The following is a 27,127-nucleotide window of genomic DNA, read 5'->3' as shown; positions in this document are numbered from 1 at the left end:
GGTCTGTGATGCAGACCCCCCCCCAAGTGTCCCTATTTCAGAGGGACAGTCCTGGATTTTGCAACACATCAAAGCATTAATTAAAACAATCTGGAAATGGGTTTCACATGTAAGTCAGACCAAGCTCAGAGAATAAAACATCATCCATAAGCAGAGAACATGGACTCAGCGCATCTGGGTCTTAAAGGAGCCTGAGAATTTTATTCACTGTCTGACTCCTCTTAGATTTCACCCACTTCCTTCCACATCACAAAAGTGGCATGTCTAACAAATCCACAAATTTTCAATATAAATTTAAATATAAATTTAAACTCCCTGTTTCTTTTATGCTGCTCTGCCCTTCACAAAACTCGTGTCCTCGGCCCAGGCAAATTCCTGGCAGTCAGGGCATAGCATAACATCGGAAAACATCTCCAGCCATGGATGTTCTCACTGCAACTTTGAGAAAGTTGGTGGGTTATCATTTTCCCTCTGATGTTTTACAGTGGTGCCTCGCAAGATGAATTAAATTCATTCCAGGAGTCAATTCGTCCTACGAAAAATTTGTCTTGCGAGTCGCGGTTTCCCGTAAGAATGCATTGAAACTTAATCAATGCGTTCCTATGGGCTCCGGGGGACTGGCGGCGGCGGCGGCGGCACTTGCTCGCTTGGCTCGGGGAAGATAGGCAGGCGGCGGCAGCCCCGGAGCCGAAGCGCAGCCTGCCTGCCTTCCCCGAGCCAAGAGAGCAAGCACCACTGCTGCCGCCAATCCCCCAAGCCAAGCACCCACTGCACTTTTGCTCGGGGGATTGGCGGCGGTGGCAGCGCTTGCTCTGGGAAGGGCCCTTGGCTCGGGGAAGGCAGGCAGGCGCTTGCTCTCTTGCCTGCCTTCCTTCCCCGAGCCAAGAGAGCAAGCGCTGCTGCCGCCGTCAATCCCCCGAGCCGAAGCGCAGTGGGTGCTTGGCTCGGGGAAGGGCGCTTCGGCTCGGGGGACTGGCGGGGAAGGCAGGCATGCAGGCAACAAGCTGCACCTGGAGGCGAAGCGCAGTGGGCGCTAACACCCTCAAAGTTTTTATCTTTGTCATTCTCTTTCTAATATTTTTTGCCATTCATTCTCTGTTTTGAATCCTTGTTTATTTTTCAGAAAAAGGATCATTTTGCAGAAATGGACATGGATTCCTGTGAGGCAGAGAGGCCTCCGTTGGACACCAGAGAGACACCCTTTTGGGGGGGGGATAGTTGGGACCAAGAGCCCAGAGGAGATACATTTTTTCTCACAACTAACATCTGAAATGCGCCCAAACATCCAAATGCACTCAGGAGAGACCTCAAAGTCCCATCTATAGTTCCAGATGCACGGCACTCTGGGCCTCCAACTTTTTTCTCTCTTGCAGGTGGCAGAATGATGCTGGCTAGACCTCCGCATCCATCTTTTAATGGGGACAGAATGGAAGCATCGGCTGTGGAACCAGATCAGGTCAGGGGTCAGGTCAGGGGAATCTGCCTTGTGAGGACAGAGGACAAGGGCTGGAAAGATGTCATAGCTCAAGGAGTGGTGGTGAAAAACAGTGTTGTCACAGAGGAGGACATTTCCCTTTTTCTTTCAGGGTCCATTGTGCTTTGAGGATGTCGCTGTTCATTTCACAAATGAGGAGTGGGAGTTGCTGGATCCTGACCAGAGAGCTCTGCATAATGATGTCATGGAGGAGATTCGTGGAATTGTGGCCTCTCTTGGTAAGACTCCCGGTGGAATCATAATATCTCTTTTTAAATTCAAAACAGCTCTCTGTGATGAACCTCATATATTTTCACAGATCTCAACAGCGCCCCCTTAAAACACCTGGGATTTCAATATTCCCACAATAAACCTTGAACAGTAAATTACTGTTTTTTCTGTGAATGTTCTTCCTCGAGTTGCAGCCTATTAAACAAAGATCAGCCTGGTCTGAACTCCCCAGGCCATTTAAATGTAAGCTTCAGAGTTGTTAGGGAAGTTGAAGTAGCTTCTGATGCTTTTCTGTTTTTGCTCCTGTCAGCCTTTGGTTGGCCAAAGAGAAGACTGACATTGGAAATGGAGGGAATGCCATGATAATAATAATAATAATAATAATAATAATAATAATAATAATAATAATAATTTTTATTTATACCCCCCCCTTCCCAGTCAAGACCGGGCTCAGGGCGGCTAACAACAAATAATATCAACACAAATATAAAAGAAACAATTCAGTTAAAACAACAGAATAATACAATGTTAAAATTCAATTTTAAAATTAAAAATCTACGAATAAGATAAAACCATTATAAATAAAACCTTAGGGGAGGGTAACCGTGGGGTCAGACTGCGTCAGTCCGAAGGCCAAACGAAACAGCTCTGTCTTGCAGGCCCTACGAAAAGATGACAAATCCCGCAGGGCCCTAGTCTCCTGAGACAGAGCATTCCACCAGGTCGGGGCCAGTACTGAGAAGGCCCTGGTCCTGGTCGAGGCCAGCCTAGCCACCTTGTGACTCGGGATCTCCAATATGTTATTATTTGTGGACCATAATGTCCTCTGTGGGTCATACCGGGAGAGGCGGTCCCGTAGGTACGAGGGTCCTAAGCCGCATAAGGCTTTAAAGGTCAAAACCAGCACCTTGAACCTGATCCTGTACTCCACCGGGAGCCAGTGCAGTTGGTAAAGCACTGGATGAATATGATCCCGCGGCCAGGACCCTGTAAGGAGCCTCGCTGCGGCATTCTGCACCCGCTGGAGTTTCTGGGTCAGTTTCAAGGGCAGCCCCGCGTAGAGCGAGTTACAATAATCAAGCCTAGAGGTGACCATCGCATGGATCACTGTGGCTAGATCAGGTTGAGAGAGATAGGGGACCAACTGCTTAATGCGGCGGAGATGGAAAAATGCCACCTTGGCTGTGGTTGCAACCTGTGCCTCCATGGAAAGGGAGGCATCCAAGGTTACCCCCAAGCTCTTGACAGAAGGGGCTGACACTAATTGGGCCCCAGCGAAAGATGGAAGTTGGCCCCCCCGCCCCATGTCATCCCGACCCAGCCAGAGGACCTCTGTCTTCGAAGGATTTAGCTTCAGCCGACTCCCACGTAGCCATCCAGCAACAGCTTCCAGGCACTTGGTCAATGTGTCCGGGGCCGAGGCAGGACGGCCATCCATCAACAGATAAATCTGGGTGTCATCAGCATATTGATGACAACCCAGCCCAAAACTCCGGACAATCTGGGCAAGGGGGCGCATGAAGATATTAAAAAGCATTGGGGAAAGGATTGCACCTTGCGGGACTCCACACACCAAGGAGTGCCGCGGTGACAACCCCCTCCCTAGCGCCACCCTCTGTCCCCGACCTGAGATGAAGGAACGCAGCCATTGTTGGACTGTGCCCTGAATCCCCACGTCGGCAAGGCGGTGGTCTAAAAGCTCATAATCGACCATGTCGAAGGCGGCTGACAGATCTAGAAGAATCAGCAGCCCCGACCCGCCTTGATCCAGCTGTTTACGGAGGTCATCTGTTAGGGCGACCAGTGCTGTCTCGGTCCCGTGGCCGGGACGAAAGCCGGACTGGAATGGATCTAAAGCCGATGTTTCATCCAGAAACCTACCGAGCTGTTCGGCAACCACTCTTTCAATTATCTTACCCAAGTATGGAAGATTTGAAACAGGGTGATAATTGGATAGATCTAGCGGATCTGACGATGCTTTCTTTAAGAGCGGACGCACCACTGCTTCCTTCAACTCCTCTGGGAAAGTCCCTGATGGAGGCAAACAAAATCCATCCGAGAGAAGAGCCAGGCTTATCGAATCACAGGTTCCCCTAAGGATGTCAGTTGATTTCTGTTAATTAATGCACCCAACACTTCAGTAAAACCATCCTTCTTACCCACTTGTGTTATGCCTCTATTACCAGTGTTAACAAGTATTCTTCATTAATTTCTCCCTGAGGCTCTAATCCATTTCTCTTCATTGCAGATAGTGAGGGACTGGAAATCAAGAACAAGGATGGCCATGACAAAATCCCCACAATGGAGAAGCCGTATCAATATCTTGAATGTGGAAATAGTACGCATTCCTCTTCCCATCAAAGAAATCTCATTGGGAAGAAAGCATATCAGTGTGTGAAATGTGGAAAGAGCTTTAGTCAGAGTGGACATCTCACTTCCCATCAAAGAATTCATACAGGGGAGAAACCCTATCAGTGCTTGGAATGTGGAAAAAGCTTCAGGAAGAGCTCCGATCTCACTTCCCATCAAAGAATTCATACAGGGGAGAAACCCTATCACTGCTTGGAATGTGGAAAGAGCTTCAGTACGAGCTCCTATCTCAGTTCCCATCAAAGAATTCATAGAGGGGAGAAACCCTATAAGTGTCTGGAATGCGGAAAGAGCTTCAGTATGAGCTCCCATCTCACTTCCCATCAAAGAATTCATACAGGGGAGAAACCCTATCAGTGCTTGGAATGTGGAAAAAGCTTCAGGAAGAGCTCCGATCTCACTTCCCATCAAAGAATTCATACAGGGGAGAAACCCTATCACTGCTTGGAATGTGGAAAGAGCTTCAGTACGAGCTCCTATCTCAGTTCCCATCAAAGAATTCATAGAGGGGAGAAACCTTATCACTGCGTGGAATGTGGAAAGAGCTTCAATACGATCTCCTATCTCAGTTCCCATCAAAGATTTCATAGAGGGGAGAAACCCTATAAGTGTCTGGAATGCGGAAAGAGCTTCAGTATGAGCTCCCATCTCACTTCCCATCAAAGAATTCATACAGGGGAGAAACCCTATCAATGCAGGGAATGTGGAAAGAACTTTAGTCAGAGTGGCCATCTCACTTCCCATCAAAGAATTCATACAACAGAGAAACCCTATCAGTGCATTGAATGTGGAAAGAGTTTCAGTCAGAACTCCAATCTCACTTCTCATCAACGAATTCATACAGGGGAGAAACCCTATCAATGCAGGGAATGTGGAAAGAGCTTCAGTCAGAGTGGCCATCTCACTTCCCATCAAATAATTCATACAACAGAGAAACCGTATCAGTGCTTGGAATGTGGAAAGAGCTTCAGTCAGAGTTCCAGTCTCACTTCCCATCGGAGAATTCATACAGGGGAGAAACCCTATCAGTGTGTGGAATGTGGAAAGAGCTTCAGTCAGAGCTCCCATCTCACTAGGCATCATAGAATTCATACATACAGTAGTTCGTAAAAACCCTTCAGCTTTAGACGTCACGCAAATACCCATCTTTTTAACCAGGCCTTTGGCTGATTGACATCTAATGCCCTTTTAAAGTGTTGTGGGGAGGGGGTTACAGATGTGTATTTTGTGTTTTTGTATTGTGTTTTTATTTTGTAACCATCCTGAGACCTGTGGGTGTAGGTAATAGGAGCCAGCTCTTAGAGCCAAGGGGTGGTTGCCACCCAATAAAATATCTGAAGCTTTGTAAAATGTGAATAAGCTGGTAAAATGTTGGCTGAATGAGGTAACTGTTAGGTGAATTTGACTGACCAAACTCAAAGAGGAATCATAGAATCATAGAGTTGGAAGAGACCACAAGGGCCATGCAGTCCATCAAAGCATTCTTGACCTATGCCTGTCAAGCCTCTGCTTAAAGACCTCCAAAGGACTCCTTCATGGTTCCTCCTCATCCTGGGGGAAAGTGACAAGAGGGGTGCTGCAGGATTCTGTCCTGGGCCTGTTGCTGTTCAGCATCTTTATAAATGACTTGGATGAAGGAACTGAGGGGATGCTCATCACATTAGCAGACGACACCAAACGGGGAGCGGAGGCCAATGTGGCAGAAGGCAGAATTAGATCAAGTGTCAGGGTTGAGCCGGATGAGGAGAAGTGGTGGCAAGCCCTCTCCCCAGGTAGAATGCCCCCCCCCACAGGAGAATCTGGGGAAATGGAGGACTTCATACCTGGAGAAGACTGGCGGCGGCACTCCTCAAAAGAGGAAGAAGCAGATAGGGAAGAGGGAAGGCCAGAGCAGGAGGGGGAAGGAGTTGAGGCAGAATCAGGCCCTTGTGAGGAGAGGAGCCGACAGGCCCCCTCCCTTCTCAGCTGTAGAGCTTAGAGCTGAGAAACTGAGGGCACAATTGGAGGCAGCTGCAGCTGTAAGAGGCATGGTGAGGAACCGGCTACTTAAGGAAGGCCGGCACGTGGTTGTCCTCACTCATCCTGTTCCTGGTTCCAGTGTTCCTGACTCCAGCTCCTGACGTTGGCTTCTCCTGACCCCCAGTACTGATACCTGACTCGGACTGCTCCTGACTTCAGCTTCTCCTGTCCCAGACTGTGGACCTAGGCTCCCTCTTCATCCGACTGCTGCCTTCAGCATGCCAACCTGTTGGCGCCCTAACATCAAGGGCAGGAATAGTACCACTTCATTCTGCCTTGGTCAGGTCCCACCTAGATCACTGTGTTCACTTCTGGGCACCACGATTTAAGTATCTTAAATTTTGTTTGCCAGGGGAAACCACGAAGGTGGGGGAACATAATCCGTATTCCTGTTATGACACGTGTCCAATGTTTATTGAATATATAAATTGTTAAGACTGTTGCAGGAATCCACCCAGCACTCATGGGAAAAGGTGGCATCATCTTTAGAGCAATCAAATGAAATTTGTAACACATGGCAGGATGAAAGTCTGCAATTCCATCAGGACAAGTTATTTGTTGTTTACTGTTGCAACAATTGCTTTCTTTAAAATTATCTTTTGTACCATGAAGATAAAGTAAAAATTTTTGAAGGAGGTGGGGAAATCGTCCATAATTCGGCCGTCCCGGGACTGGTCCCACAGGCCAAATGTGCGATTGCTCTCACAAACGTGATGAACAACACACAAGTCAGTAAATAAGGCTAAACTGCTTTATTTACATATAAACAAACTGGGATCTCTACATCATGGCATCACAGCCAGTAAAGAGAAAGAAGAAATAGACATCAGTCCCACGTAGTACAGCAAGATAAACATCCTGTCTACGTCACTTCCACTCTGTGGGAATGAAAACTCATACAGTCATATGATACACAATAACCCTATGACTGCAAAATAAAAAAAAATCCTTCAGTAGCACCTTAAAGACCAACTAAGTTTTTATTTTGGTATGAGCTTTCGTGTGCATACTTCGTCAGATACACTGAAACAGAATCAACCAGACCCTTCTGTATATTCAGAGGGTGGGTGGGGGGTGATGGGAATGGGTGATGGGCTGTAGGAGTGGTAAACCTGTTGATGGCTGTTAACGACTGCTGATGACTGCAATTGGTCCTGCGGGGGAAAAGCAAGGGCTGAGGCGCAAAAGAAAGCTTGATCATGCATAATGAGATAAGAATCCTATGTCTTTGTTCATCCCAGGTGGCTCCGTGGTTTTAAGCTTGGTAATGAGTTCCAATTCAGCAACTTCTCTTTCCAGTCTGTTTCTGAAATTTTTCTGTAATAAAACAGCAGCTTTGAGATCTTGTATAGAATGTCTTGGGAGATTGAAGTGTTCTCCTACTGGTTTCTCTGTCTTGTAATTCCTGATGTCAGATTGATGTCCATTTATCCTTTGGCGTAGGGTTTGGCCTGTTTGTCCAATATAGAGAGCTGAAGGGCACTGTTGGCATTTGGTGGCATACACAATGTTAGAAGATGAGCAATTTAATAGTCCTGAGATGGTATGTTGGATGTTGTTGGGGCCAGTGATGGTGTTGTCCGGGTGTATGTGCTGCCACATGAATCTCCTAACAATCGTGTACTATTTCATTAATCTTCTTTCATGTGTGGAGTGTTATTTGGAGACTGTAACTCCCAGTAATTTCACATTACAGTATCTATGTGTTTCTGTGTGTTCAGCACATGATTACAGGTGAGACTGAATAAAAGACTTCTTAGGAAATTCCCTTTCACTGCTTCTGTGTTGTTTTAAATGTGACTTCACTTACAGATAAGAACAAATAATATTCATTCCTGACAATCATACCATCGTCAGCTCATTAATCTCCACCCCAACAAACCCTGCGCTGAACATGAGCAGCTGCTTTCTTCCCATTTCTTAGGTGGAAATAACTGATAAGGAAAATGAAGAAAGGAGATAGAGCCTTTCCCTCAACCTTTGGGGATCTGGGGGGCTTCATTTTCAGCCCTTAGTCCTGCTCCTGAAAGCTTGGCAGATGTGGAGTATTTGCTCACACACTGCCATGACTGAAAAATCAATCTTTTTAAATAAAAATAAAAATGGTATTGCAGTTCTAAAAAGGCTCAAGAAAGCAATTAGTTGGCATCTTAGAGAGCCCAATGCCATTCTGCCCACTGTCTCACTCCCAGCTAACTAATCTGGAAAGCCACCCTGTTATCTCTGCAAGGACTTCAGTGTCCCTTGAATTTGCAATTAAGCATTTCTGGAAGGGGAAATGATTTACTTTTGTATACAGTGTATTAGCATAAAAGCATGCATCATAAAGTATTGCTCATTTATGATGAGAATATGATTTATTTATTTTAAACTTTGCTTGGTTCCTCCTTGGTAGCCAATGTGATTATTGTCACGGCTAAAAATTGGCCGCTGTTTCTTTAATGCTGGGGAGCTGGGTCAGCATGAGTCAGCAGCCTGCAGTGACTCATGCAACCTTTCACCTAATTGTATTGTACCTGTATATATGTTAGTGGTGTTTGCTGGATGTTGGTTGTTACTTGGTTGGTTGGTTGGAGAAAGCTGGTGGTGTTGATGTCTGTCGTTCTGCAGTTAAAGGTTTTTAAGAATAAAAGCAGAATATACTCTGCAAGGACACTCTTCGTGGAGTCTTTTGTGCCAGGCAAAGCAGGTCAGAAGCTTTGCCATATTTTTTCAAAACACTGACAGGTTATGGGCCCAGTGTTTCTGAGCATGTGCAGAGTGCAAAACGACTAACAGCATCTCAGCAGGGAGCTGGTGAGCCCTGGTGGTGCATTGAGCCAGTGGCTGTGTGTTGGAGCAGTTGGTGACAAGCTGTAACTGTCTGCAGCGACGCTGGAGCGGCAAGAAGGCACCCAGCATTGGCTACTGGAGCAGCTTGACTTGCTACAGGACCGCAGCAGGCAACTCACAGAGCGGCTACATTGGTTGCAGAGCCAGGTGGAACCTGAGGGTCAACAGAGGCAGCAGCTAGAAGCCGGTGAGTGCCAGCCAGGATCATCCAGTCGGACTCTAAAGAGAGAGTCTGGAGAGATTGCTGGAGGCCCTTCTGAAGGGGCTCAGCAAGCACCAGCAGAGATGGCAGGTTTCCAGTCTTCCCAAGTTGTAAATATTGGGGGAGGCATTCTTTTTGAACTTCTCTCAGAAAGCAACTGGCTGAGTTGGTCAATAAGAATGGAGTTGTTGCTAAGGAGAGATGGACTATGGGACTGTGTTGAGACTGAGGTTTCAAGATGGGACTCTGCTGATAAAAAACGACTGGATGAAAGGGCTCGTACCCAAATTATGCTGTGTTTGAGCAACTCCCAGTTACTGCATGTTGCGAATGCCAGCACAGCGTTTGAGTGCTGGAATTTATTAAAGGCAGTGCATGTCAGAGAAACTGCTGGAACCATCATTTCTCTGACCAGAAGGCTGTTCAGGACTGTTATGAAAGAAGGTGAGAGTTTGACAACTCATCTTCAAACGCTGAAATCTCTGTTTCTACAACTACAGCAGAGAGGTAAGCGTTATGATGAAACTGATCAAACATACATTATTCTTTCAAGTTTGCCTGATAGCTGGATGCCCGTGATTAACAGCATGGAGAGTATGCGTCCCCGAGATCTGACCCTTGAGTATGTGGTTGGAAGATTGACCGAGGAAGCAGAAAGAAGGTCAGATAGACAGGCTGAACTCCAAGAGAGGAGGAGTTACAGCCGAGGGGGCCAGCAGCAGAATCTGCCAAAGGAGCAAAGTCAAGATTTGGACTTGGCCATGGCAGTGAGGAGGTGCTTTAGATGCAACCAACCAGGGCATCTCCAGCGTCAATGCAGGGCAAGACTTCCAGGAGACGACGTGGAGCAGAGACAGCAATCGACACAGAAACGTAAGCAGAAGGGGCTCTCTTCAGGGAAGAGGGACACGCGTTCTGCTCAGTTTGTTTCTGCATTTTCTCGAGAGGAGAGGAAGATACCTCGAGGAACGTGGTTGCTGGACTCTGGCAGCAGCAGCATAATCTGCAACAAACGGAAGGACTTTAAGACCCTGGGGAAGCCAGTCGATGGAAAAGACTCTATCTATCTTGCTGATGGTCATAAAAGCAAGATTAATGGCCAGGGAACATGTTTCCTGCAGTGTTTGAACACTACTCTGCCAGAGACTCTGTTTGTAAGCAGTTTGGACTATTGTTTACTGTCTGTAAGTTGTTTGATTAAAGCAGGGTATAGTGTTGAGTTCACGCAGGATGGTTGTCTGATAAAGAAAGGAACTCAGGTATGTGGCCATGCAAAGATAGAAAATGGGCTGTATGTAATGCAAGACAAGCCTGTTAAAGCAGCCCAGGTGGTTCAAGAGAATTTGCCAGTTCATAAGGGGTGTATACATGAACTACATAGGAAACTGGGTCATGCAAATTTTCATGTGCTTTCAGAGATGCAAAAGGTGTGCAAGAACCTAAAAGTAAAAAGCTGTAACTGTTTCTTAGACTGCAATGTATGCAAAATGGCCAAATCTAAGAGGAAGCCTGTGGCTTCTAAAAGTGACAGAGTATCTAAAGAGGTTTTAGAACTTGTCCATTGTGATGTGATAGGCCCTTTTCCACAGAAGACTGAAGGGGGCGCCAGATACGCTTTTCTGGTGATAGATGATAAATCACGTTTTAGTTGGCTGTTTTTGCTAAAACAGAAGTCAGAGTGTTTCCCCACATTCAGAGAATGGGTTGCCCAAGCTGAAAGGCTCTTCAATCGCCCTGTTGTGCAGTTGCAAACAGATAGGGGCGGGGAATTTTTGAATAAACAGTTTGGGGCATGGTTGAGACGTAAGGGGATCACTCATCGTTTAACTAACCCTTATAGTTCTGCAGAAAATGGTCTGTGTGAAAGACGTGGGGCTGTAATACAATCAGTAAAGGACTGTCTGCTAGTGGATGCAGGATTAGGTCACAACCATAGGCTGTGGGGTGAAGCTTTTCTCACAGCGAACTTCCTGATAAATAGAACCTGGTCTAGCTCTATAAAGGATATTCCTTATCGTGTGTTGTTTGGGAAAGAACCAGAGTGGACGATGCTCCATAATTGGGGTTCTTGGGCACATGTAAATATCCCCAAAGCTCAGCGCCAAAAAGGGGGTGCTAGAGCACAGAGACTGCGTTTTGTGGGATATCAGTCCTATGGCAAAGGGTGGCGTTTCAATTTACGCCCAGGACGCGTGGTTTTGTCACGAAGTGCAGACTTCGCTGACCAGGACAGGTGGACCATGATCCACGCGAACCCAGATTGCCTACTGCCCCTGCAAGTAAGAGAGGAGGTTTCTTCTCAGCCATTGGCAACACAGGAGCAGGATGAGGAGGAGGCACAGATTTCCCCAAAAGATGTGGCAATAGATGATACTTCTTCTCCAGAGGTAGAGGAAGAAGAGCCAGAGATAAGTGAGCAGGAAGAAGTAATTTTGCCTAGACGTTCTCAGCGTTCAAACAAGGGTGTACCTCCTCAGCGTTTGACCCTAGGAGTGAGAGCATGTAATATGAATTGTATAGAGCCACAAAGTTATGATGAAGTCTTAAACTTACCCCCTGGGGAACGTGCTTTGTGGCAACAAGCTATGAAAGAAGAAATGGACTCTTTTAAACGAAACAAAGTGTTTGAGGTCATAGTGCCGCCACCTGGTGGCCAGAGTGGTGTCATGCAAGTGGGTCTACAAAAGAAAAACCCTTGCATCTGGAGAGCCACGTTTCAGAGCCAGATTAGTAGCCAGAGGGTTCACTCAGATTAAAGGGGAGAGCTATGATGAAGTGTTTTCTCCCACTTTAAGGAGTGAAACTTTTCGTTTAATGCTTTCCATTGCTGCTGTAAGAAAACTAGCAGTCCACCATTTTGATGTTGATGCTGCATATTTGCATGCAAATTTAGATCATGAAGTGTTAATGAAACAACCCCCAGGTTTTGAAGAGAGAAATGGTGTAGTGTGGCGTTTGAAAAAGGCTGTTTATGGACTCAAACAAAGTGGAAGATGTTGGAACCAATGTTTAAATCAAGCCCTTGTAAAACTAGGTTTTAAAAAGAGTGTGGCTGATCCATGCCTGTACACCAAGGGGACAGGCGACAAATATCTAATGCTCTTAGTCTTTGTAGATGATTTGCTTGTAGCAGGGAGTTCCACAGATGAAATCCAGAAGCTCACAAGTCAGCTGGAAAAGAGGTTTAAGCTTAAAGCCTTGGGGCCTGTAAGCAATTACTTGGGAGTAGAAGTAAGGCGAGAAGCTGATGGAAGTTTTCTATTGAGCCAGAAAGAGAAAATTAATCATCTGATAGAGCAGTTTGATATGGAAAACTGCAAACCAGTTCAAACTCCCATGATACCAGATTTCACAAAGATAGTGTGTGATGATGAATTTGATCAGCCTGAGTTGTATCGCTCAAAAATAGGATCATTGCTGTATTTAAGCCAGTGGTCAAGGCCAGACATTGCATGTGCTACAAATGTTCTGAGCCAACGTGTATCTAAACCCAGTACTGTTGATTGGTGTGGTTTGAAAAGGCTTATCCGATATCTAAAGGGGACAGCAAGTGTATGTTTAAAGATATCTAGTACACAAGATGAGAGACTAGAAGTATTTGTTGATGCAGACTGGGGGAGCTGCGTAACTACTAGAAAATCTACAAGTGGAATGGTTGTGATGTTTGCCAATTCCATAATTGGATGGCGTTCGAAGAAACAAGGATTTGTAGCAACTTCATCCTGTGACGCAGAATATGGGAGCCTGTCGCTAGCATGCAATGAAATTGTGTGGTTTATACAGATTCTAAAAGATCTAGATTGTAAAGTAGATTTGCCTATCCAAGTGTATGAAGATAGTCAATCATGCATTGCATTAGCGGGCTCAGAAATAATGAAATCCGCATCAAAACATATTGCCATCCGTTATGCAAATGTTAGAGATTGTGTACAGAATGGGTTAATCAAACTGGAGTATTGTCAATCACAAGATAATATTGCTGATTTGTTTACCAAGCCTTTGCCAGCAACATGTCATAGGGAATTGATGACAAAACTGGGTTTATGTATATAGTATATGTATGTTTTGTTTTCTGTTGGAGTTTTTGCATTTAAAGAAACAGAAGGGGTGTCACGGCTAAAAATTGGCCGCTGTTTCTTTAATGCTGGGGAGCTGGGTCAGCATGAGTCAGCAGCCTGCAGTGACTCATGCAACCTTTCACCTAATTGTATTGTACCTGTATATATGTTAGTGGTGTTTGCTGGATGTTGGTTGTTACTTGGTTGGTTGGTTGGAGAAAGCTGGTGGTGTTGATGTCTGTCGTTCTGCAGTTAAAGGTTTTTAAGAATAAAAGCAGAATATACTCTGCAAGGACACTCTTCGTGGAGTCTTTTGTGCCAGGCAAAGCAGGTCAGAAGCTTTGCCATATTTTTTCAAAACACTGACAATTATTTCAGCAGTGCTAGAACTCAGGACCCGCTGCCTTGAGGGACATCTTAAGAGCAGTTTGGCAGGGGAAAGGTCTCCCTTGGGAGGTGGTGGACTCTCCTACCTTGGAGGTTTCTACCGTAAGCAGAGATCAGACGGCCATCTGCCATGGATGCTTGAGCTGAGATTCTAGATGACCCTAGGAGCCCCTTCTATCCCTCCCACTCCTGAATTCTAGGAGGAGGTTCCTTGCTTCCTGCTGATGTAAACAGACCCGGTGTGTGTGTGTCCGTGTCCTGTCGCAGTCCTGTTACCTCCTGTTAATAAAGTGTGTGCCGAAAGACTAAGGGAATCATGTACGACCTCGAAGCTGACATAATGGTGTAAAATATGAGTCTGTCCTCCACAAATGTCTCTGAAAGAAAGAAAGGCCCTCTGGAATGATGCAACCACCAAGTAATGTCCCTGAAGTCAGAACTTGTGTGTATCCATGCTGCCAGATGGTTAGAATCATAGAATCATAGAGTTGGAAGAGACCACAAGGGCCATCCAGTCCAACCCCCTGCCAAGCAGGAAACACCATCAAAGCATTCTTGACATATGCCTGTCAAGCCTCTGCTTAAAGACCTACAAAGAAGGAGACTCCACCACACTCCTTGGCAGCAAGTTCCACTGTCGAACAGCTCTTACTGTTGCCCTCCGGACCTGTCCGATGGAGACCCAGGATTGGAACCAAGAGCCTTCAGGAAGAGAGTCATTCCCCCTCCCCCCGTGACCCTGCCATGCCACCTGGCTGCTTCCCACCAGGAAGCTGCTCCTCCACTTTCTGGCCAAGGGAGGAAGAAGTCGAAATTCCGCCCCCAAAAGCATCTCTTCCCATATAGGCGTAGCCGGGGTGGGGGGGAGCCAAGCGAGAGAGGGCTGAGCTGGGTGGACTCGGCCTTGCAAGGGTTAAAGGGAACCAAGCTGCCTTCCTAGAGCGGACAGGAACCAGGGGGGGGTCAGGTCCTCCAGAGCCAAGGCCCCTCCCTCCCTCCCCAGTCCTCCTTTCCTGCTTTGGTGTCTTTCCTGCAAGGGCTGCATCGCTGTCTCCTCCCTCCTGGGATGATCGGGTGAGTCTCCTCTCTCCCCCCCCCCAAGAGGGTGCAGTGGGGAGACGGGGGGGGGTCCCAGGGCTGCAGCAGGGGAGGGTGCTTGGGGGGGGGCAGGACCCTAAGTCAGGGAGGAGAGGGTCCTGCGGGGGGGGGGGGCAGGTCTGCAAGGCTCTCCTTCCTGGAGATCAGAGGATCCCAAACTCCCACGAAATCTCCCTTCTTCAAACAAAGGAGTCCCTGGGACTTTAACTCTGTGTGACGTTGCTCAGCGTCATTGCACAACAGAGGAAACATGTGCAAATGGATGGACATGTGCCAAAGCTGGACGAGGAGGTGAACTAGAACTCCCCCCCCAGAAGAAACCCACGAGGAGGAAGAACATTAAGGTGGGGGAGAAAGGCCAGGAATAAAGAGAGGGATCCCAGCCCATAGTCTGGCTGCTGCATTGCGGACCATTTTCCCAGTCGTCTCCAAGGGCAGCTCCACACGAGGCCACTGCAGCAATCCCCTCGCACCCAGAGCATGGCATCCCAGGACCACATCCTCTCTGTCCCAAAGGGATTCTTGCTGGAAAACCAGCCGAGCCGGAAATGGGCGCTGCTACTCACTGACCCAGGTGGCGCTGTGGTTAAATCACTGAGCCTAGGGCTTGCTGATCAGAAGGTCGGCGGTTCGAATCCCTGCAACGGGGTGAGCTCCCATTGCTCAGTCCCAGCTCCTGCCAACCTAGCAGTTTGAAAGCACGTCAAAATGCAAGTAGATAAATAGGAACCGCTACAGCGGGAAGGTAAACGGCGTTTCCATGTGCTGCTCTGGTTTGCCAGAAGCGGCTTTGTCATGCTGGCCACATGACCTGGAAGCTATACGCCGGCTCCCTCGGCCAATAATGCGAGATGAGCGCGCAACCCCAGAGTTGGTCACGACTGGACCTAATGGTCAGGGGTCCCTTTACCTTTACCTTACTCACTGAGCCTCCAGGGACCTTGGCATCAATGGCTATCTAACAGAATAATAATAATAAATTACCCACCTAAATTTCAAGGGAGATGTCTTTGGCCCCATCCACATGGCCCTCAGGGGGTTGACCAGATGCATACCTGGCCCTCAGAGCAAAGAAAAAGGGACCCCACCCCAGGAGTCTGTCTGGAAAGCGGCAGAGAATCCAAGTGCAAGAAAAGGAGACAGAAACGGGAGAAATGTGCCCTGAAGTGGGGGTGGTGGAGAGCAACTCCTGAGGACCCCCACTAGAACCAAGCAGCCATTTTTCACAAGATACAAATGACTCCCTTGTCAGTCAGTTCTGACTTTATGCATTGACTGGAAGGCAGGAGAAACCAGGCTGATTAATCTCCCAGAAATCCCTTCAGTTGCCTCCACATTTTGTATTGCAATCGTCCAGCCCTGGTTCCTAGGAAGACTCATCCATGCTTGTTCAGGGAACATTTCTCTTCTTCTGACCTACAAATTCTGTAACAGAACAATGTATTTGCTTTGTAGGATTTGCTAGAGCTTCTCGTTAAGACGGACAGAACTTGGCAGAAGAGCAAAGGGTTCCTTCCGGTCTCTTGGAGGCTTCCTGAGAGCACAGATGGATGATCAACACTCAGCTGGCCCTGAAGCAGGAAGAGGCCATGCCATCCAAACTGGGAGCAGTGGGGGATTCTGGGAAAACCCAGTGCAGAAGATCCTGGGTGAGGAGGACACCCTCCGCTCAGAGGTGCAGAGCCAGCAGTTGAGGCGGTTCTGCTGCCAGGAGGCCAAAGGACCCCGAGAGGTTTGCAGCCGACTCTACCACTTTTGCCACCAGTGGCTGAAGCCAGAAAGGCACACGAAAGCTGAGATGCTGGACCTGGTGATCTTGGAGCAGTTCCTGGCTGTCCTTCCCCCGGAGATGGAGAGCTGGGTGAGGGAATGCGGAGCGGAGACCAGTTCCCAGGCGGTGGCCCTGGCCGAAGGTTTCCTCCTGAGTCAGGCAGAGGAGAGAAAGCAGGTGAGAGAGACTTTCCTCTGGATGCTCCCAAGGGGCTCCAAACAGGACAGAGAACATCCCATAATGGTCTACTGATGGCTCTTTTTTCCCCTGGGAAGGCATCCATTAAGTGAGATCTAACACCCTTAAAGCTGTTGGCCCTGACATTAATTTTATAATCCTTCTCCCGATTCTCTGTTTTGAATCCTTGTTTCTTTTTTCAGGGAAAGGATCTCTTTGCAGAAATTGGCTAGATTTCTCCTGAGGCAGAGAGACCTCTGTTGGAAACCAGAGAGAGGCCACTGGGTAAGGAGGAAGGTGGTTTTTCTCAGTTTTGTCTCATTCTTTTCTTTTCTTTTGCCATTTAGTTTTTCAACATACAATAATAACGTCCATCACATTATTTTCCGTATTTTAACATTTTGGCTTTTTAAGGCCGTGACTTCCTTCAAACTTTCCTTATGATATTCTACTATTCATTACTATTATTTATACTTCACAGATCAATCACTGCCTTAAATTATTACATTTATTCTTATCACTAAAATTATGTACTGCTATGACTTTTCTTTTTTCACCTTACAAAGCTTCTCACAATCCTACCAACATATTCAATTGAGTGCAATTTTCTTTCAAATAATCTGCAAATTTAGTCCAATCTTTGATGAACTTCTGTTTTTCCAAATAATTTTTATTCATTTTCCAGTATTACAAAATCACTAAAAAACATTATAAAAAAAATATCAATTCTTGCATTTTTTACTTAACATTGTTGACTTCCTCCATTCCCCCCTCATTGGGTCCATTTTAAAATTCCAATTAAGCAATTTCCATTTTATATCTTAAATCATTCTAACGCATTCTAAATCATTCTATCATTATCACTCAAATATTTTATTCTATAGTCCTGAGATGGTATGTTGGATGTTGTTGGGGCCAACAACATCCAACATACCATCTCAGGACTATTTAATTGCTTATCCTCTAACATTGTGTATGCCATCAAATGCCAACAGTGCCTGTCACAGGTGCCGGGGTGGCTACTTTAGAGTAATGACTCCTCACAGCTCTGCATTTTATCCTTTTATTGGTGCAATCTATTTACAGTGCTGAAACAGTGCTATATACAGTCTGTCAGTACATGTTCTCAGTCTGGCACAGAACCTCCGAATGGGGATTCCCGCGTTTTCCTCCAGCAAAGTAGCCTGGGAATACTAAATCTCCTCCCCCGGCGCTTCTTACGCAATTCCGGTGTCGCCGGGATCGGTCTCTTTCCCACGGTTTCCCTGCTTCCCCTCTCCGTTCCCAGGCGGTGCCTGGGCTCCGCTAGCCTACTAGATCCCATGCTTCTACTTCCTGAATCCCCGCTCGAAGTATCCCCCTCCCCGCTCCCACTTCCGCTAGGCGAGGAGCTCGTGTTCAAGATGGGAGGGGGCTGCCTGTAGCTCCTGTCCCTCACATCCACCCCCCAGGCCCCCCTCCCCCCTCCCTCGAGGGCTCCGAGAGCGCTGGGGACGACTGGAAACCCAAAAGTCTGTGGCGTCTGAACTGGTAGGGGTGAAAATCTGTTCCCAGTTAGGCTCCGGCGGCGCCGCTTCAGGCGACAACTGGAACCCCAATAAGTCCGTGGCGTCCGAGTCCGTGGAGGAGAAGACCTGCCCCCAGTCCTCTACTGGTTCAGGGGCACTGGTCACCGGGTAGAACCACTCCTCCTCTTCCTCCTCCTCAAAACCCGCCTCCCATTTCCATGGTGAACTGCTCGTGACTTCCCCTTCTGAGGCTTCCTCCCCCTCCACCTGTGGGGCTGTCCCCTCTCCCCTTTCCATGTGCCAAGGCTTGGGCTTGTGGGGAAAAAGGGCATGAAACTCTTCCACTAAGAATTCCTCCTGCACCTCCCTAGCTGGCACCCATTCATTTTGGGACGGTGGGGTGTCCTCCCATGCCATGAGGTACTCCAGGCCCCCCTCCCCTCTTCGGGAGTCAAGAATTTCCGTGGCCACATTGAGCTGCCCCATGCCTCCCCTCTCCCCCCCTCCCTCGGGGGGCTGGTCGCTGTCTCGGAACCTGCTGCTTTCCCTGTAAGGCGACAGCAACGACCTGTGGAACACCGGGTGCACCCTCATGGCTTCCGGCAGTTCCAGCCTGAAGGCTACAGGATTGACCTGCTGCGTGACCGTGAATGGTCCTAACCTTCTGGGTGCTAACTTCTTGCACCTCCCCCTGGTCGGAAGGCCCTCAGAGGACAGCCAAACCCTGTCTCCCACCCTGATGACCTCCCCCGGTCGCCTGTGGCGATCTGCCCCCTTCTTGCACGCTTCCTTGGCCCTCTCCAAGTGTTCTCTGAGCTGCTGGTGCACCGTCTCCAGTTCCTCCGCCCAATCTTCTGCCGCGGGGCCCTCCTCCTCCTCCTCCCACTCCCTCTCTGGGAATGATCTGAGGTCGCGCCCGTAGTTGGCCTTAAAGGGCAATACCCCTGTGGAGACGTGCACTGCATTGTTATAGGCAAACTCTGCCAGTGGCAGCCGATCCACCCAGTCCGTTTGCCTCTGGCTGACGTAGCATCTCAGGTACTGTTGCAGAATAGCGTTGACCCGCTCCGCCTGTCCATTGGTCTGCGGGTGCCGGGCCGTAGACAAGCTGACCTCCACCTGCAGGAGGTTCATGAGCCTCCGCCAGAACCTGGAAACAAATTGGCGGCCTCTGTCCGATATAACCCTTAAGGGTAAGCCATGCAGTCTGAATATGTGGTCCACGAAAAGTTTGGCCGTCTCTTCTGCAGAGACCGCCCTGGCACATGGTATAAAATGGCACATCTTGGACATGAGGTCCACCACCACCAACACTGCGGTCTTGCCCCTGGAGGAAGACAGATCGGTGATGAAGTCCATGGACACTACTTCCCATGGCCTGTGCGGTGTGGACAACGGCTCCAGCAACCCTGCTGGCGCTGCTCTGACCACCTTGGCTCGCTGGCAGGTGTCACAGCCCCTTACATAGTCCCGAACATCCTCCCGCACCCCTGGCCACCAGAAGTGTCTCATGACTAAGTGTGTGGTTTTGTCCCTTCCAAAATGCCCAGCCGTCGGGTTGTCGTGCATCTGCTTGAGTACCTTACCTCTGAGCTGGGTGGTGGGCAGGTACAGGGCTCCCCTGTAAAAAAGCAACCCCCTCCTTTCCTCAAAGTCTTTGGCTTGCTCCCTCCCCCCTTGAAGGTCTCGGAAGATTCGTGTGGCGAACTCATCTCCTGCCGTCAGTGCTGTGAGTTCTGCCTCACTCACCACTGCTGCTGAATTGCAACTTATCACCAAGCTTAAAACCATGGAGAGACCTGGTTTGAACAGAGATGTTGGATTCTTATCTCATTATTCATGACTAGTGTATTTCAGCCCGTTCAATAACGGGCGCTAGAACATCTTGGGGTTCGGAGAAGCGCTTGCGCAGCGCTTCTCCGAACCCTGGGACCTGTCCTTGTTGTCGGCGGCAGGGGGACAGGAACGGAGGAGAAGAAAGCGCTGCTTTCTCCTCCTCCGTTCCTCTCCCCAAGCCGCGGACAGGAAGGAGGCATCCCGGGGTTCGGAGAAGCGCTTGCGCAGCGCTTCTCCAAACCCCGGGACCTGTCCTTGCTGTCGGTGGCAGGGGGACAGGAACGGAGGAGATTTGCAGTCGTTTACAGTCGTCAACAGCTATCAGTCAGTCAATCACCCATTTCCACCACCCTTCTGAGTGATACCCCCTCCCCACCCTTTCTCTACATATAAACGTCTGGGGACTTCAATTTCAGTGTATCTGAAGAAGTGTGCATGCACATGAAAGCTCATACCAAAATAAAAACTTAGTTGGTCTTTAAGGTGCTGTTGGAAGGAATTTTTATTTTGTTATCAGGGACCAAGTTTATATCTGAACTGGTTATACTCTCATTTTTAATTCTTCATTTCTTAAAAATCTTGTGACCATTTGTGAAAAGAGCATTTATCAAACTTCTTATACCCAGCTTTATATTTTGCGCTCTCTTCAAAATACAGTTCTCAACTTCAAAGAGGTAAGCAAATTCCTTTCTATTGTGATATCATAATGGCAGTTCACTGATCCCTCCAGGGACCCGACTCCAGCTTCCAGGGGAACTTTCCCCAGTCCAAATTAAAAAAATTACAGGGATTTTAGTGGATTCAGCCCTTCTCCCCTTTATCCTGCTTCAGGGGGAAGGTATTGAGCCCAATCCTTGGTAATAGATAAGTTCCTTTCAGTCTTTCCGGCTACAGACAAATTAACTGCATCACAGCACAGTTCTCTCAATGGGGGAGATTGACTTCCTGTTTAAATCTCCTCCCGTGGCCAATTCTTTGTGTTACTCACGGTGTCCAATGTCTTCAAATCCTTTAAAAAAAATAATAATCCACCGCTTCGCTCTGTGAGGGTAGTGATAGATTTGAAAATGGCGCCTGCAACTCTCACTCCGCTCGCTCTCGGAGCTCTTTAAAAGAGCTTACTGGGGGACAGAGGAGTCACTTTGGAGTGCAGCTGAGCTCTCACGCCCCCAGAAAGCTCAATCTGGGGTTCTTCTGGGGTGCCGCATTGGTCTCGCGGCTCCCTCCCTCCCTCACAGAGCCAGGAACCTCGGAGCTCGAGGATTCCTTGCTGATCAGTGCAGGTGGTAGACCGGAAGTCTCTTTGATGAACTTCTGGTCCCGCTGTTCTCGGATTCCTCCTGTCATTTTGTCCAATCCATTTGGTCTCATTCTGTTGGTTTTCCAACTAATCTGTGGGTTCTTTTCATCTTTCTTTGGGGGGGGGGGCAGGGACTTTTGAGACCAAGGGCCCAGGGGGGGGAAGATGTATTTCAGCACAACCAACATATGAAATGGGCACAAACATCCAACTGCACTCAACAGGTGACTTTCTCAAGGACTCATCTGTAGTTAGAGACGCCCTGTTTCACCTTACAGGTAGGTAGCCGTATTGGTCTGGGTCGAAGTAAAATAAAAAAATTCCTTCAGTAGCACCTTAAAGACCAACTAAGTTTTTATTTTGGTATGAGCTTTCGTGTGCATGCACCCTAGAAGCAGGCACTCCTGGCATCCTGATTACCTTTTCTCTCTTGCAGGTGACAGAATGATTCCGGCAAGACCTCCTGATCCGTCTTTTCATGGGGGCAGAAAGGAAGCAGCAGCTGTGGAACCAGATCAGGTCAGGGGAAGCTGCCTTGTGGGGACAGAGGCCGAGGGATGGAGCAATGTCATGGACTGGTTGGGCACAGAGGAATGGTGGGAGGAAGCAGCCGGGGAACCAGGAAGGGAAGATGGCTCAGAGCCCAAGGAGTGGAGGTGGAAGAAGGATGGGCGGTCAGAGGGGGAAGAGAGAGAAGCCTGGGGAGAGGAGGTGTCAGAAGCTGAAGGGGTAACAGGGCTTAGTGAGCTGGGAGACTCTGTGACAGAATGTAGTCCAGAATCAGAGGTAGAAGAGGAAGGAGGTGAGTGGGAGGAGGGAGGTCAAGAGGCAGAGGTGAGTCAGGAGAAGGAGGAGCCACCGGTGGCTCCCTCTCCTTCTGCCAGAAGCCACCCTCCCTTCTTGTCTCTCAGAGCTGGGAGACGTCTGACAATGGAGGGGCAAAGGCAGGCTGCACTGTTCGATCGCTTGCCAGAAACTCCAGAGCAGAGGGGACTTGAAACGCTGTGGGGAGCCAAGGGCCTTCACTCTAAGCAGCTAAGGAAGACCCTGACATGGAATTCGACTCAATATTGATCCAGAGCAGAATTCCAATGTATAGTTAGCAGAGGAAAAACCTAAACACGTTACAGGATCCCCAAAAGTAAGCCAGAGGCCATTGTATTTCATCCAGCAGAGATTTACTGCTACTGAAGACAAATGATCATAATTGTCACAAATCCAAAACGTTCAGGGTTGGCCTTGTCCATAAGAAATCCAGTTGCAGGGAATTAGCTGCTGTTCTCTTTTATATATATATATATATATTCTCTTATATATATATATATATATATATATATATATATATATATATTTGCTTGATCTTTCGTTTATTTGAAAATATTGTAACCAATTCTTCAAATATGTCCTGATTTCTTCAAATTTCTTCGGATTTAATTTGTTTCCTTCTTTTTTTAATAATAATTTTTATTAGTTTTTTATAGAAACAAAGCAGAAAAAACATACAATACATGTTCTGTCCCTCCAATTTCCCTCCCCCCGCGAGTCCACTTCTGCCACCAGTAGTACCCGTGGGCGTTGAGAATCAGAGGGGTCCATTGTAAGGCTGGGTTTGACCTCCCCCCCCTCATCCCCCCCCTGCCACTGAAAGGACAGGGAAGGAGGGGTTCTGGGGATTGGTTTCCCCTCAGCTGCTCCTTTAACACAAACCTTAAAGAAAACAAAAACACAATACCTATAAAAAAGAAAAACTACAACTACAAAGAAAAAAAACAGATAAAAATTTAAAAATTCCCAATTCTTAATTTTCACATTGTAATTGTGACTTCCTCAAATCTCTTCTTCCTGGTTTTCCTAACTTCTCTAATTAATTGTGGCGGATTTTCTACTCCAATTCCAAATCTTATCCTTATAATATTAACTTATTCCTCCTCCTTCTTCATGCTGCCTCCCCACAAGTCCCCCTATGCCACAAGAGGAGCCTGCTATGCGCAGCACTTCAAAGGTTCCGTTTTTGTGTCTGGGCTTCCTTCCCCCCCTCCTCTCCCCCCCAGAGCACCCTCTGCCACCAGGTGCTTCTGAGCAAAGAGAGGGGGGAAGGCGGCCCTCCATCCAGACACTTATCTGAACACAAACATGTTGCTACAAATCCAAAAATTGTTTCCCAAGCCATTCTTCTACTCCCCTCCAGAAAAATAAATTTTTATATCCATTCACTCTCCTTTCTCCTCCCGGTGTCTTTTCCCCTCCTTAGATCAGCAGTCCTTTAACAAGCCAAGATTTCAGAAACCGTTAATCAATCACCAAAATACTTTTTAAACTAAAATTTTTCACCCCACACCCATTCTTTCCCACTTCCAAATCCAGGCCTCTGCCCCCCTCCCTCTGCCTTTCCTTTTCCTCAATTTGCCATGCCCAATTTTTAGTCTCTCCAGGAGCCTTCTTTTCTTGAATCTGTAATCCATTTTGTTGTTCTTGACAGCTGTCATTTTCCTTTTCAAGTCCTTGTTGTTCTTCCTCCAAGTCACATTTTTTATAGTCCACCTCAGTTTTTGTAAAATCCACTTCTTGTTCTTTGCTCTCAGATAGGCTTTCCACATTGTCCTCTAAGTCCTGATCTTGAACCAAAGTCTCTGAACATGTTAGACTGGAGTGTTGCAGTGTCCTGTGAATGTCCTTCAGAATCTCTAAATAGTTCAAAACTGTCTCTTGGAAGCTTGGTGAATACATTGTTTTCATTCCTTCTAACCACAGACTGGCAGGAGATTAGGAGGCAGAGTACACTGGAAATTTCCATTCACTCACGCTTTCCTCCATCTTGTCTGTTCTTTCCATTGTCTTTAATTTTCCAACACTTAAACATCTCTTAAATTCCAAATACCTCTCTTTTAATATAATCTTGCAGCCGATTGAACTTTCAACAAGTTTTTATGAATTTTCCTTATCTTTTAACAATTTTGACAGCTTTGACAGCTGTCAAATAAATTTTCCCCTTTGTGCACACACTGTTCCTCAGGAGGTATCGGCACGGGGGTTTGTGAAGGAGTGCAAAATTTCTGTTTCTTTCGGGTGCCAGAAACAAAGTCTCTTTTTCGGCTTTGGAATATTTAATGCGCCTCTTAATTGCCCATTAGGAAGAGATCGACTCCCGTTTTTGAATCTCTCCTGATTTTCCTGATTGTTAATTTTAAAGTCCAAAAGGTCCCAATGAAGATTTCACTTACTTTATAAAAGTCTTTTGTTTTCTTGGGAGAATCTGCCGCTGCCCGGTGGAAGACTCGGGGCTTCGCTTCTCCGGAGGTAACGATGTCGACCAAAATGGCTCCCGCGACTCCAACTCCGCTGGCTCTCGGAGACTCTACTGTGTCTCCGGGCAGCAGAGGAATCGCAAAAAAAACCTGGAGCCCGCTGGTCTCTGAGCCCTCGGGACGCTCTACCCGAGGTTCTTGTGGAGCTCGCAGTCCCTGCGTCTTCTCTAGCCGGCGCGGCAGACCGGAAGTAATTTGTTTCCTTCTAATAGCATTCTGTACGATGCCCAACCCCCTCTCGTATTTTTCTCTTTCACAGCCATGGCTTCAGTCGGTGAGGTCCACCAGGGGGTTGGGGTTCTAATAGTTCTTTATATTTATCCCAATTTTCATAAAGAGATTTCCTTATTATATGGTTTAGAAACCCCCTGTGCACCTTCACCTTGTCATATACTAAATATGCAGGCCAGCATTAGTGGTTATCAAAACCCTTTAAGCCCAGCAAATCTGTGACTAGCAGAACCCCATCCTGACTCCTAGAAAAAAACAACTCAACTTTCTCAAACTAAATGTAGTTCCTCACATTATAAAACAAAACACTACTTATGAAACCTGACACAGTTAAGGAAAAAACACAACTCACTCATCAATACAGCTATCTTATAAACCTTCTCTTATCTTACTAATAGTATATAAACTTCACCCAAATACATAAACCAAGGTTGGAAAGCCTCACTTTATAGCCACCGCCTAACGGAATACTCAACAGAGCACCTCTTTACCTGGGCACTTCAACAAACTTTGCAATATATAATCGGAGTTTATAAGAAACAAAGATCATTATACCTTAGATAAAACCAAATGATTGCCTTGGTTTCTTCCATCTGTTTGTTTGGTCGTTTTAACTGTATCCTGTTTTGAAACTGTTTTGAAATTGTTTTGTGGGTCCTTGGACTGCAATAAAGTTGTAATATAATCTTACTTTTCATATCCCTCCACACTAAAGAAACTTCCACCTAGACAACTAGTCCATTAATTGATTGACAGTGCAAACTGACAGACCCTCAGGGAATGAGATGCTGTTCTCATTAAGCCTGAAACTCAGCCAAGTCTGTGAATATTGTCTTCTTGCTAAGAAAGAGTAAACTCCAGCTGTGAACTGTGGGATTTCCTGACCATAAAACTCTGACACCAGCCTTCTCAATGTCCCAAGTAGCATTCATCTGTAGTTGCAGGTTTCATGTAATCCTAGAGATGAAAGGGACTCCAAGGGTCATCAAGTCCAACCCCCTGCATTGCAGGAATCTCAGCTAGATCATCCAAGGCAGGTGGCCATCCAAACTAGGCTTCTTTTATTTCTATATTCATCACTGGATGCTAAAATAGGCTTCTAAGCAGTGGCCCACACTCCTCCCCCTCTCCATGCCCCCATGAACCCCTTGAATTTGACTCTAGGGCATTGGGGGGGGGAACTCCCCAGAACAGCTCATGAGGAGAGGAGAAAGTGGATCCTTCCATCGGGGAAACTGGAATGCTTGCGTAGGCAGAATGACTTGAAAAACACAAGGTGAAGTACCACCTATTTGCACAAAGATGAACACACGTAATTAAAACGCAGAATAAAACAAGCATCCATAAATAAAATGTGCAGCAAAGCAATCCTATTGAAACAAGACAGCAATTTACAGGAAGGAAAGAACAGAGCATTGTGTAGCAGATCATATTTCTGCTGTTTCAGAGGAGGACATTTCACTTTTTCTTTCAGGGTCCAGTGTGCTTTGAAGATGTCGCTGTTTGTTTCATGGAGGAGGAGTGGGCGTTACTGGATCCTGACCAGAGAGCTCTGCATAAGGATGTCATGGAGGAGAATCGTGGGATCGTGGCCTCTCTTGGTAAGGCTCCCTGTGGGGTGGTCATATCTGCCTGGAAATTCAACAAAATACCTCTATGCCAAACCTCATATATTTTCACAGAGCTCAACAGCGCCCCCTACAACACCTGGGAACCTAACACCCCCCACAATAAGCAGCACATCACTTTTTTTTCTGTGAACCATCTTCCTCCAGTTCTGCCTTTATATGCCATGATAAGCCTGGTCTGAACTGCCCACTTCATCTTAAATGTCAGCCTCAGAGTTGTTAAGAAATATAAGTAGCTTCTGTCAGGTTTTTTGTTTTAGTTTTTGCTCCTGTCAGTCTTGGGTTGACCAAAGAGACGCCTGACATTGGAGATGGAGGGGAGGCCGCGACTGGGCCAAACAAAATCCATCCCAGAGAAGAACATAGCTGTCAAGTTTTCCCTTTACTCGCGAGGAATCCTATTCAGCATAATAGAATTTCCCTTTAAAAAAGGGAGAACTTGACAGCTATGGAAGAACCAGGCTTATTGAATCTCAGATAGTAGTAGCAGTGATAATAACAATAATAAGAATAAGAACAGTAATATTAATAGTAATAATTTTTATTTATACCCTGCCCGTCTGACTCGGTTGCCCCAGCCATTCTGGGCAGCTTCCAACACATATATAAACATGAAACATTAATAACAATCTGATCCCATATAAAAAGTATATTAACTTTAAAACGAGGAAGTCAACAATGTTAAGTAAATAATACAAGA

At 47.0% G+C, this 27,127-nt stretch overlaps 2 protein-coding genes across 2 annotated transcripts in view; both read left to right on the top strand.

The window, feature by feature from the left end:
- Positions 1 to 936: 936 nt before the first annotated feature.
- Positions 937 to 27,127, top strand: part of LOC118085569 (uncharacterized) — a 49,172-nt gene continuing 22,981 nt past the window's right edge. The window contains exons 1-7 of the mRNA XM_088669016.1: positions 937 to 1,468; positions 1,587 to 1,713; positions 3,954 to 5,181; positions 18,071 to 18,295; positions 19,811 to 19,856; positions 21,681 to 21,782; positions 26,274 to 26,400. Of these exons, the coding sequence (XP_088525142.1) occupies positions 1,382 to 1,468; positions 1,587 to 1,713; positions 3,954 to 5,181; positions 18,071 to 18,295; positions 19,811 to 19,856; positions 21,681 to 21,782; positions 26,274 to 26,400 (1,942 nt within the window). The 5' untranslated portion in view covers positions 937 to 1,381. The remainder of the gene's footprint in view (positions 1,469 to 1,586; positions 1,714 to 3,953; positions 5,182 to 18,070; positions 18,296 to 19,810; positions 19,857 to 21,680; positions 21,783 to 26,273; positions 26,401 to 27,127) is intronic.
- Positions 16,127 to 16,904, top strand: LOC148686095 (zinc finger and SCAN domain-containing protein 31-like). The gene is made up of 2 exons (XM_088668969.1): positions 16,127 to 16,619; positions 16,823 to 16,904. The coding sequence occupies exons 1-2, from the start codon at positions 16,218 to 16,220 to the stop codon at positions 16,850 to 16,852; spliced, it is 432 nt and encodes a 143-aa protein (XP_088525095.1). The 5' UTR covers positions 16,127 to 16,217; the 3' UTR covers positions 16,853 to 16,904.

Source organism: Zootoca vivipara, chromosome 4 (assembly GCF_965207765.1).
Source record: "Zootoca vivipara chromosome 4, rZooViv2.hap1.1, whole genome shotgun sequence".
NCBI lineage: Eukaryota > Metazoa > Chordata > Lepidosauria > Squamata > Lacertidae > Zootoca > Zootoca vivipara.
Note: the sequence above shows the minus strand (reverse complement) of the source record. Positions and strands in the feature narration are given on the sequence as shown.

Bases quoted from the DNA above. Each gene is read 5' to 3' on its own strand.
- LOC148686095 (XM_088668969.1), top strand. From the start codon at position 16,218: ATGGATGATCAACACTCAGCTGGCCCTGAAGCAGGAAGAGGCCATGCC. The intron at 16,620-16,822 runs GTGAGAGAGACT...TTCTTTTTTCAG, and splicing joins AGGCAGAGGAGAGAAAGCAG to GGAAAGGATCTCTTTGCAGA.